General features: G+C 43.1%; 1 protein-coding gene across 1 annotated transcript in view; it reads left to right on the top strand.

Moving 5' to 3' along the window:
- The window catches only part of RYR3 (ryanodine receptor 3), a 577,606-nt gene that overhangs the window by 440,532 nt on the left and 124,615 nt on the right, over window positions 1-12,459 (top strand). The window contains exons 70-71 of the mRNA XM_074955741.1: window positions 11,925-12,012; window positions 12,121-12,213. Coding sequence (XP_074811842.1) covers window positions 11,925-12,012; window positions 12,121-12,213 — 181 coding nt within the window. The remainder of the gene's footprint in view (window positions 1-11,924; window positions 12,013-12,120; window positions 12,214-12,459) is intronic.

Here is a 12,459-nt window from a genome sequence, read left to right as displayed (position 1 = left end):
AGTCCTTCTTCAAGGAGGTGATTAGTGTTGAATGGAACAAGACTGATAGGGCAAACACATTAACAACAGTGACCTCAAGATCTAGCTGTAGCATCCCTCACCAAGGATATGGTTATTCCCTCAGAAAGGGAGTTCTTCATTAATGACCCCAGCAATAGAAAAATGGAGACCACTCCCAGAAAGGGCATTGAAACCTCCTCCACCACTGTCCCAACATCTCTTTCATGGCTGGAAGATCTCAAATCCCTTAAAGACAGAGATCATGCTGACTTTGGCTCCACTTTAAAGAAAGTCTCCCTACCAACAGTTTTTGTCGCCAATACTTCAGAGGATGCAATAAGGTTCTCAGCCTAAGCCATGGTCTCCAGCTCAGTAGCCAGGCGCCACTTATGGCTCCAACCCCTGGAAGGTGAGATGTTCACTCTAATCAAGTGCTATGCTTGGCCAAGTTTACAGGCTCCCTCCTTTTTGGAGAAAAAGGCTAGATATGGTGGTGGCTGACAGTGCTGCAAATCCAAAGTGTCTTTCTCTTCCCCTCCAAGCGCCCTCAAAAGGGAATATAGACCAGCCTTTAGGGAGAGAGGCGTTCCTTTCGCTCATCATCCTCACAGAGGTACCAGAAAAGGGACAGCAGATTCCCCAAGGGAAAACAGTGGAATCAAGGTCCAGGGAGAAAGTCCAGAGGGACCTCAGCCCTTGCAAAATCCACTTTGACAAAGATTGCATAGGCTTCCCTCCAGAGCTGAAATGGCAGTATTTCCCATTTTCTAGAGAATTGGTTTTCATTGATGACAGACAAATGGGTTAGGGAAATAGTGAGCCAGGGATACTCCATCAAGCTGCAGGCTCCACCCCATCCATTCTTCATCCAGTTACCCATCTCCAACAACCCCATAAAACACAATCTGATCCAGGATGAAATATGCCATCTTCTGGATATGGGAGTCACAGAGAGTGTTTCAACAGAAGAAAGGTTCTCTTGGTTCCACTTTTGCTCCATCTTCTTAATCTTCATAAATTATTTAGATAATGGCATAGAGAGTACACTTATAAAGTTTGTGGATGATATAAATCTGGGAGGGGTAGGAAGTGCTTTGGAGGATAGAATTAAAATTCAAAAAGATCTGGACAAACTAGAGAAATGGTCTGAAGTAGATAGGATGACATTCAAGAAGGACAAATGCAAAGTACTCCATTTAGGAAGGAACAATCAAATGCACACATACAAAATAGGAAATGACTGCCTAGGAAGGAGTAATACGGAAAGGGGTCTGGGGTTTATAGTAGATCACAAGCTAAGTATGAGTCAACAGTGTAGAATTTTTGCAAAAGAAGTGAACATGATTCTGGGATGTATTAGCAGGAGTGTTGTAAGCAAGACATGAGAAATAATTCTTCTGCTCTACTCCTTGCTGATAAGGAATCAGCTGAGTATTGTGTCCGGTTCTGGGTACGACATTTCAGGAAAGATGTGGACAAATTGGAGAAAATACAGAGAAGACCAAAAAATAATTAAATATCTTGAAAACATGACCTATGTGGAAAGATTGAAAACATTGGGTTTGTTTAGTCTGGAGAAGAGAAGACTGAGAGGGGACACGATAACAGTTTTCAAGTACATAAATGGTTATTACAGAAGGAGGGTGAAAATTGTTCTTGAGAACCTCTGAGGGTAGGACAAGAAGCAATGGACTTAAATTGCAGCAAGTGGTTTAGGTTGGACATTAGGAAAAACTTCCTAACTGTCATGGTACTTAAGCGCTGGAACAAATTGCCTGTGGAAACTCCATTATTGGAAGTTTTAAGAACAGGTTAGACAAACACCTGTCAGAAATGGTCTAGCTATTACATAGTCCTGCCTTAACTGCAGGGGACTGCACTGGATCACCTCCGAAAGTCCCTTCCAGTCCTACAGTTCCCTGGTTTTTTTATTCTATGATTCTTCATTGTATAGAAGTGTATGGATGGTATCAGAACCTCAAAAGGATCAGCAAGTGGAAGAAGAAAATGAAGTTTCAGATGGAGATCCTGGCATCTATGGTGTCATCCCTGTCCTTGGGGGACTTCTTTACTTAAGTAGTTCTAGCAGCTGCATATCTCCATATCCTCATGAGACCATGTCACCTCAGACTTCTGAGGTTAATCTCCAGCAGCAAACATTATCAGTAGCAAACACTTCCATTTGGCCAGGGTTCTTACAAATAGGTTACTGGTGATAATAGCTAGACTCAGATTGCAGGAAACTCACCTGTCCCCTTTCCTAGATGACATCCTGATCAGAGCTCCATTGCAGTCAGCTACAGGGCCACCTCTCAGGTGTTGAATCTCTTCAAGGTGGGCATCTTCATCATCAGTACCAAGAAAAGTTCTCTTGTTCCATCCTGGAATTTATTTTCTTGGTTCAGAGCTGCAAAAGACCTACCATACCCTTCAACTGATAGGACTCCTGGTGTCGTGCATAGGGGTACTCCATTGGCACCGTCATGCATCAGAAATCTTCAAGTCTTCATACTAAAAGTCTGGGACGACTTCCCAAAAAACATGAAAGCTCAAATATGGTTTCCAGCACAAGTGTTCAACTCCTTACAGTGGTCACAGCCACAACAATGTCCATAAAGGCATGCCCATCTGCCTTCCAGATCCTTTCATCCTTACAACCAACACCAGCCTGGAGGGCTGGGGAGCTCATTTGCAGACCTAAACAGCCTAGGGCCTCTGGAGCCAGGAGGAAAAGGCTCACAGCATAAACCTCTCAGAGCAGTTAAGCTAGTTCTGCAAAGGTTCTAAGGCAAAACAATCTGGTTCAATCAGACAGTACAATTGTGATTGCATATTTAAACAACCAAGGGCGAAATGAAGAGTCTGGCACTGCACATGTAAGCAATGGAAATAATGAGGTGGGCGGAACAGCTCCTCTTTTCCCTCAGAGCGACCCACATCAAAGGGGACCTGAACCAAAGGGTTCAGCAGGCATAGAGTCAACAACTCGGAGTGGTGCCTGAATCACAAGGGTTTTGATCTCGTTGTTCAGACGTTTGGCCTTCCTTCAGCCAACCTGTTCACAAACTGTACCAATGCAAAGAGGCCAAAATACTTCACAAGGGAGGCAGCTGCATCAAGACAGATGCTTTATTGCAGAGTTGGCCTCAGGGCTCACTTCATGTCTTTCTGGGAAGGTGGTCCAGAAAATAAAACAAGAACAGGCGATGGTAATACTGAAAACTCCTCATTGGCTGAGGAGACCTTGGTTCTCAGACCTGATAGAGCTGACACTGGAGTCCACACACCAGCTTCTGTGGAGACAGGACATACCCTCACAAGGTCCTCTTCTTTATCCAGACCCAAAATGGCTTCAGCTAACAACCTAGCTGTTGAGAGGGAATAACTAGAAAGTCTCGGTTTGTCCTCCAGAGTCATTAAGACATTGCTTTTTGCCTGTATGTGTGTATCAACGGTAAAAGCACACTCCTCTATCTGGTCAATATTTAACAAATTGTGACAGGAGCATAGTGCAAATGCCAGAAATCCAGGAATTCCAGCCATTCTGGACTTTCTCCAAGTAGGCATAGACTGAGGCCTTCAGCTCGGTGCCATTGCATGTCAGGCTCTTAGTAGTATGCTATTTGCAGGATCCTTGGGCTCCCTGGCAGACAATCCACAGGTAGCCAGATTCGTCTGAACAGTCCAATTAGCCAGACCAGCTGTCAGGCCACTCTTCCCAAAATGGGACCTACCACTAGTTTTGAGAGCCTTGACAAGCCATCCCTTTGAGCCTGTGACTTTAGAGTCAGCCTTTTATTTATCCATTAAGACTTGTTTCTTAGTAGCTGTCATGTCCACCAGGCAAAAGCTGACAGCCTTATCTATACAGGAGCCTTACTGCTTGTTCCACAAAGACAAAGTGGTGTTCAGGATACCAGAATTCTTTTTTTCCTAAGGTAAATTCCTCCTTCTATGCTTCCCAAGACGCTGTGCTTCTTTCTTTCTATACCAAACAACATCCAACTGAAAAGTCATGGCGTACCTTAGATGTCAGAAGAGCACTGAAAAAATCTCAAGCATACAAGAATCCACAAAAAGATCAGGTCCCTATTTGTGTCCTTCCTCCTGAAATGCCAGGGACTCAAGGCTTCCAAGTCCTCCATCGCTAGGAGGATTAGACTATGTACTGTGGAAGCCTACAAAATCATGAGAGGCTCCTGTCTGAGAAGAGATAAAGGTGCATTGCATGAGATCCTTAGCAACCTCCTGGGTGGAACAAGCAAGTGTGTCCACTTTGGAAATTTGCAAAATGGTCACTTGGTCTACAGCTAACACCTTCATTAAGCACTACAAGAGGGACCTTCTATCTCCTGCAGAGATGGCCTCCTTTGGCAGGAATACACTGCAGACAGTGGTTCAGAAATAATACAGATGAAAGCGAGCTCACAAAAAGGGGGGTAATTCTTTCCTGCTAAACTTTTGTTTCATAACTCTCTTCCTCTGTGTTTTTAACTGCTCACTATTTCCCAGATGTCTAGCATTGTGGGAGATACTGGCCTGCAGAACGGAAATTGGAAAATTTCTTACCGATAATTTCCTTTCTGCTAGCAGCACCTCCCACAATAATGGACATCTCAGCAGATCTCCTCTCTTTGCAGTTTACAGAGGCAGATCAGTGTTTTGGCACAGCCCTGCCCCTCCTGCTTGCTGCCAGATGAGTTATTCCGAAGCTGTAAATCTTGGATAACATTTTGAACAATTATTCCAGAAATAACAAAATTACTACATTAGACCAAGAAAGATGGTGATATGGTAACGATTCCACTTGATATTTGATCCTTGATTCATGGGCCATCTAGGGTGTGTAGAATTGTGGGAGATGCTGCTAGCAGAAAGGAAATTATTGGTAAGAAATTTTCCATTTCCTTAATACACAGACTTCACAATAAAACACATGAGGTTTACCATCATGGAGTTCTAAAAGTGAAGGTCTAGGAAATGTGTTAAAAGTAGATTTTTAATTCTGCCAACAAGTAGTCATTCAGGCTAAGAGAAGCAAATTCTTTCAAGACCAAAAGGTAGGATAAATAGGAATCTTCCAGCCCAGTCATGTCAAGGGCACTCCATGGATCTGTAAATTGTTTTAATTAATGTTCTGAAAAGTGTACAAATAGTAACTCTGATAGCTTTGACAACTGACACAAAGAAGAATAGCGAGCCCTCCTGAAAAATCAATAAGAAATAGAACAAAAGAACATTACTGACCTCAAGTCCTACTAAATTTAGTTAGCTCAGGAAAAGTGTGCAGTAGATTTAACAGAAGTTTAAATTCAGAGGGTAATATAACTGAAGAATTCAGAATCTAAGGATAAATAAGGACAGAGAAAAGACACAGCCAAGAGTAATTTAACACAATGGTACACAATCTCAATCCTATAAATAAAACCTTACTGATAAGGATTTCCGCTAAAAAGATTAAATTTCAGGGACAGTATGATCTGTGCAATGTGAAACTCTTCATAGAGGCCCAGAAATGGATATGGTTACATTAGTCCAGATATAGACGGGGTTCTTTATTTATAAAGTATAAAAGGTCCCCTGTCCTAAGAAGCTTTATCTTCTAAGTCTCTGATCCAGAGGAACACGTAAGTTTTTGCTTAACTTTAAGCACATGAGCAGTCCCAATGATGTCAATGAGACTTCTCATATGCATAAAGTAAAGCACATGTTTAAGTGCTTTGCTGGGTTGGGAGTGAAAGGCAGAATGTAGTTTTCCCCTTTTACTACAGAGTAGCCTATTTTCTTTAACTTGCAAAATGCCTAAGAACACTAGCACAAAGACAGTTTGAAAAGTTTTTAACTTGCACAAGACAGAATAAATCTTAAAGATGATGCTGAAGAAGAGATTTAAATAGAAGTAGAGATCCTTTTGGAGAATCCTGTTCCTTTTTCAAATTACAGAAAAAATTATGTTGAGCACTATTAAGGTTGCAAAGTCAAGAACTCAAAAGTCAGGAAATGCAAGAATTAAGGCTGTCTGTCCAACTTTAATTTTGGTCCCCTTGTGTATGTTTATTATGATACAGCTTTAAATACATGGTTGGATACTATTTTTTCCACAGAATCCCTGCCTTGCTCATTGTACAGGATGGATGGTGCTCCGTGAATGAGCAAATACTCAGTATTTTGTTGTATCCTCATTGTTCAATGTGTAGCCCAGGCCTTATTTCGTGCACACTATTCAAACCTTGCTCTGAAGAGAGAATTAATAATATCCTCATGACATTTTCTATGTCTTGTCACTATAGTATCTGATTGCTTCACAAACATTAAGTAATTTATCTTCATAACACTCCTGGGAAGTAAGGGATAGTCGTATTCCCATTTTACAGATGAGGAGCAGAGGTACAAATTGCTATAAATTTAAATTATTTTGGGTGCCAAACTTTAAACAACTACTACTTGATTTTTCAGAATACTTAGCATTCTATGCCACTTTCAAAGCACAGTTCCCATTCATTTCTGATGTAGTTGTGAGTGCTCAGCACTTTTACAAATTAGACCCCAGGATCTCAACTTGGACACCCAGAAAATGAAGAACACACAGTTAGTGGCACCTGTCAAAAATCTGTTAAGTGGTTTGCCTAGCATCACACAGAAACTTTGTGTCAGAGGCCGGGATGCACTCCAGTTCTCTAGGGCAACATTCAACTGTCTTAACCATGAGATTGTCCTTTCTCCTTTTGCAATCCCTTGCCAAAATCACAACACACCTTCCAGCTTTTTTGACAAATGAGGCAAGAGTGTTACAGAGAAATGCCTTATTTACTACACAACCATAATTTATCCCCAGAGAAGGTCCACCCTGTGCCCTGAATGCGGCAGGGTTCCTGTGGAAAAAATAGTATTCCATCATGTAATCAAAGATTGTGTCATAACGCATGACTTGACTTTTACTATGAGTGCTTCACTTTGCAACCTTAATAATGTTCTATTGATGTAGTTTTGTGTGTATAGTTTCCCATTTTTAAAAAAAGTAAGCTGAAAAAAAACCCAGAAATTCCATCTCACGACACTCCATGGGCTGGAACCTTAAGATCCACTGCACACATCTCTGCCACTTGACCTAATGGGGAACTGAAAGCAGTAGTAGGGTGTCATCCTTTGTGTCGACGAGCACTAGAGAGGGATGAAACAAACATTGTCAGTGAGTTTTACTGATATTGTCTCTCTTGACATCAGAGAAATGCTGAAACTCCAGAATCTTGGGTTACATTCCAGACTCTGGAGGGAAGTGTGTACTACTGGGCACAGACTCTTCTACCTGTCCCCACCCCCAAAGCTTTGCCCTTTCTGCCTTGTCCCCTCTAACCTATCCCTGTTCCAATCCTTTCTCTTCCCTTGGCTCCTTATCCAAGTCCCATTCTTCTTCTGTACCCGGTCCCAGTCTTTATTCCTCAGGCTTTTCATCGCAGTCCCAGTTTCATTGCCCAGCGAGTCCCAGTTCTCCCCTCCCTGTCTCCCCCTCTCCCTCTCCCTGGATCCCAGTCACAGACTCATTCTCTGGGATTTTCATCCCATCTACATCTCCCGCATCCCTCACAGCTCCTCCCCCACTCTTTTTCTTAGTGTCTTTGCCAAACTAGACTCAGTTTTCTCCTGCACCCCAGCTCCTTATCAGATCTGCCTCTCATCCGTCTCTGCCCCCATCCACCCACTGGTTCCTAGTCCAGGTGTCCTCGTCCATCCAGTCTCATCTTCCCTCTCTACCGTGCTTCTTGTCTGATCTCAATGGTGCCCCCCACAGCCAACTGGCTCCCAGTCATTTCTCCCTGTCCGCTCCCACCCCCAGTTTCTTTCACTGGTGTTCAGTCCCCGTCTCTCCCTGACTCTGTCGTATTCTGCTTGTTCCAGCTTTCTTTGCCCCTTCACAGTTCCCTATTGCAGACTCCACTCCCTGCCTCCCACTCCTAGCCACCCCTTCTCCACCAGAGAGTCCAAGTGTTCTAGCCAGCCATTTCCAATCACAATTTCTCTTGCTCCCATCTCCAGTCCGAGCCTTACTAGATTCCTAGTCCCATCCCAGTCTTTTCCCTCCCCACTTTGTCCTGCTTTTCTCCCTGCTGCATTCAAATCACTCCCTGGATGCCAGCAGGTGGGTCGAGAGCACAAGAGAGAGAGGCTCCCTGCTCTCTGTTCCTGTGCTCGGTCCCAGCCCAGCCCAGGGCAGCTGGAAGCAGTCATTGCAAGGAAAGTCTGGCTTTGCCCCATATCCCTGGGCTGGAGAATGCTCGGCCTCTCTCTGAGGTGATGTGTGCACAGTCTGGTCAACACACGGGGCTGTGAGGGGATGGGGCATGCTGAGTTGTTTTGTGGGGCAGGTGCATGCACAGTCTGGTCAGCACTAAGGGCAGTGAGAGGCTCAATCATACCCATTGCAGATGAATCTTCTGCAATTTTAACTGCTAATGTCAAAGAAGTATCTACTGAGCATGTGCAAACTGATTTTTCAGAGATTTATAACTCGGCCAAATTTGGTTGAATTTTCATCCCTGCCAGTTTTCAAATCCCGGTTCCAAAATTTGGAATTGGATTTATTCAAAGCAAAGGTCACCCGAATTTATTTACATGGGCAAAATAACATATTTTCCCTTAACCTCATTCTCAGAAATGGCTGCAACTGTTTTGGCTGGAATTTTTGTCTTGGCAAAAAAAAAATCAGCCTGAGGCAGACACCCAGCATGGAAAATTGCAGCCTGGACTGTTAAAGTTCCGCACAATTATAAGCAACTGAAAACAGGGTCTAATAATGGGAAGGGTTAGGCAACCTTATTAATAGGTAGTGCTACCAGCCCTGGCCATACTACTGTTGTCCCTAGAGAAGGGACCTACTGAAAAATTCATTCCTGGAAAGCAGTTGCATTTGCACAGTCAGCACTTATGCAAACTAAAACCCAAAAACAGAATTGAGTTTGGAAGCACAGACGGTGAAATTCTGCCCTTGGAGGAGTTGCATGCTTGAAATTGAGGGACAGTTTGACTGCCTGGGAGTTATCCTCTGAATGAAATGTTCCAAAAGAGTACTTCCAAAATATTAGTCATAAACCTCAGACATGAATTATTTTTGTGCTGACTTATTCTTGCTAGAACTATTTCTAGTGCAGAGAATAAACTTTTATTTTGTTTATTATCGTCTCTGGTTTCTCCAAGGGCATTCCACAGTGGTAATAGAGACATATAGGCTCCCAACCATTCTCCATCTCTGGCAATTTTTAAACCAAGATTGATTGTGTTTTTAAAAGACATGCTCCAGTTCAAAAGGAATTATTTTAGAGCAGTTCTATGGCCTGTGTTATATAGGCAGTAAAACTAGATGATCACCATGGTCCCTTCTGGATACAGCACTGTAGCTGGCCACTGTAGTGCTGTCGTGTAAATGCTTCCCACATCAATGGAAGGGGGTTTTCTGTCTATGTATGTAGTCCACCTCTCTGATAGGTGAAATTCTTCCGTCGATCTAGCTGCATCTACAGTGGGGATTAGGATGTAACTGTGTCACACAGATTTTTCAGTCCTAAGCAACGTAGCTAGGTCGACCCAAATTTTATGTGTAGATCCAGCCCTATTAATCTATGAACCAAACAGTGTCTTGTTATGTAGACCAGGGATCAGCAACCTTTTGCATGCAGCCCGCCAGGGTAAGCCCCCTGGCGGTCCAGGCCGGTTTGTTTACTTACCGTGTCTGCAGGTTCGGCTGATCGTGGCTCCTACTGGCTGCGGTTTGCCGCTCCAGGCCAATGGGAGCTGCGGGAAGCAGTGGCCAGCACATCCTTCGGCCCGCGCCGCTTCCCACAGCCCCCATTGGCCTGGGACAGCAAACCAATCGGCCGAACCTGCGGACACAGCAAGTAAACAAATCAGCCCGGCCCACCAGGGGGCTTACCCTGGTGGGCCGCGTGTCAAAGGTTGCCAATCCCTGATATAGACACTTTCAAAACCCTAGCATCATAAGGAAATTTCTATTCTTTATTGATCTTTTCTACTAAAAGTTTTCTCTTTAGAGCATTGAAAATGATCTACTTCTGCAGTGCCAGTTTTGGCATGTGAAGATCCAGAATCTTGTTCTAGAACCTTTGGTGAAAAGTAGAGAATGGTTCAAATAAGAAAGTACACAGAAGAAAAAGATTTTGAAATATCTTTAACCCAGTGCATGATATTTTCATGGTGAACAAGTGAATATCATGGAGCCAGTGTACCCAATCAGCTGCAAAGATGATCAGGGCAGGTTATGTGAATGTAAAGTCGGTGTAGCTATTTTAAACAAAACACCTAAAGCTTACATCAGAAATACTCAACTTCTCTTCAGTTGTAATGGGTGATTTGCATGCAGTTTATAAAGCACATGATCATGAAGCACTTAGAGGAGAGGAAAGTGATCAGGAACAGTCAGCATGGATTCACCAAGGGCAAGTCATGCCTGACTAATGTAATTGTCTTCTATGACGAGATAACTGGCTCTGTGGATGAGGGGAAAGCAGTGGACATGTTATTCCTTGACTTTAGCAAAGCTTTTGACACGGTCTCCCACAGTATTCTTGCCAGCAAGTTAAAGAAGTATGGGCTGGATGAATGGACTATAAGGTGGATAGAAAGCTGGCTAGATCGTCAGGCTCAACGGGTAGTGATCAATGGCTCCATGTCTAGTTCGCAGCTGGTATCAAGTGGAGTGCCCCAAGGGTTGGTCCTGGGGCCAGGTTTGTTCAATATCTTCATTAATGATCTGGAGGATGGTGTGGACTACACACTCAGCAAGTTTGCAGAGGACACTAAACTGGGAGGAGTGGTAGATACGCTGGAGGGTAGGGATAGGATACAGCGGGACCTAGAAATTAGAGGATTGGGCCAAAAGAAATCTGATGAGGTTCAACAAGGACAAGTGCTGAGTCCTGCACTTAGGACAGAAGAATCCAATGCACCACTACAGACCAGGGACCGAATGGTTAGGCAGCAGTTCTGCAGAAAAGGACCTAGGGGTTATGGTGGACGAGAAGTTGGATATGAGTCAACAGTGTGCCCTTGTTGCCAAGAAGGCTAACGGCATTTTGGGCTGTATAAGTAGGGGCATTTCCAGCAGATTGAGGGATGTGATCATTCCCCTCTATTCGACATTGGTGAGGCCTCATCTGGAGTACTGTGTCCAGTTTTGGGCCCCACACTGCAAGAAGGATGTGAAAAAATTGGAAAGCGTCCAGCGGAGGACAACAAAAATGATTAGGGGACTGGAACACATGGCTTATGAGGAGAGGCTGAGGGAACTGGGATTGTTTAGTCTGCGGAAGAGAAGAATGAGGAGGGATTTGATAGCTGCTTTCAACTTCCTGAAAGGGGGTTCCAAAGAGGATGGATCTAGACTGTTCTCAGTGGTAGCAGATGACAGAACGAGGAGTAATGGTCTCAAGTTGCAGTGGGGGAGGTTTAGGTTGGATGTTAGGAAAAACTTTTTCACTAGGAGGATGGTGAAGCACTGGAATGGGTTAGCAAGGGAGGTGGTAGAATCTCCTTCCTTGGAGGTTTTTAAGATCAGGCTTGAGAAAGCCCTGGCTGGGATGATTTATTTGGGGATTGGTCCTGCTCTGAGCAGGGGGTTGGACTAGATGGCCTCCTGAGGTCCCTTCCAACCCTGATATTCTATGATTCAGACCATGAACCAACTTCCAGTGCAGTCAGAGATTCTTTCTAGAGTTGAATGAACCCTTTATACTCTGAGGGAATAGTGATTCATGATAGACATAAAGAGAAGTTGCATTAGCACTTAGAATGTTTGAGTGCCACTTCACTTCATTCTAAAGTTAGCAACACAAACACAACCACTTAGTCAAATCCATGATAATATTTATGTGGAGTTAATTCTTATTGTAAACATGACTTGTTTTTCTTTTCAGAGCAAATTGGCTCAAGAAACCAGATGCAGATTCTGATGAACTCTTCCAAATGGTAGCTGAGGTTTTTATCTTGTGGTGTAAATCACATGTAAGATGTCATTTCTCATTTCTTATCTTCCAGTGTTCTGTATTTGTATATATAAATGTGGTGCACACAATCTTCATGACTTCAACTTCTTAGTGATTTTTGTTTTAGAACTTCAAGAGAGAAGAACAAAATTTTGTGATTCAGAATGAAATCAACAATTTGGCATTTTTAACAGGCGACAGCAAGAGCAAGATGTCTAAAGTAAGTTAATAAAAATTTTAAGATCAATTAAACCTGAATCATATTTTTCACTTTTTTGATATTTAGTCAGAATAGCTCTGAAAGTATAACCAAATTACTGCTTCTCTGCTGATAGAGCACACAAAAATGCAGTTGCTTTTTTATGAAAAATATGAAGAAACTTTCTGTGCAGAAACTAGTTATACTTATCACATTTTATGATGAAATGTTTGCTGAATAAGCATGGAAGGAAACCATTTACATACG

The sequence above is a fragment of the Natator depressus genome, chromosome 6 (genome assembly GCF_965152275.1).
Source record: "Natator depressus isolate rNatDep1 chromosome 6, rNatDep2.hap1, whole genome shotgun sequence".
Classification (NCBI taxonomy): Eukaryota; Metazoa; Chordata; order Testudines; family Cheloniidae; genus Natator; species Natator depressus.
The sequence above is the reverse complement of the archived record's forward strand: the minus strand, read 5'-3'. Positions and strand labels throughout refer to the sequence as shown.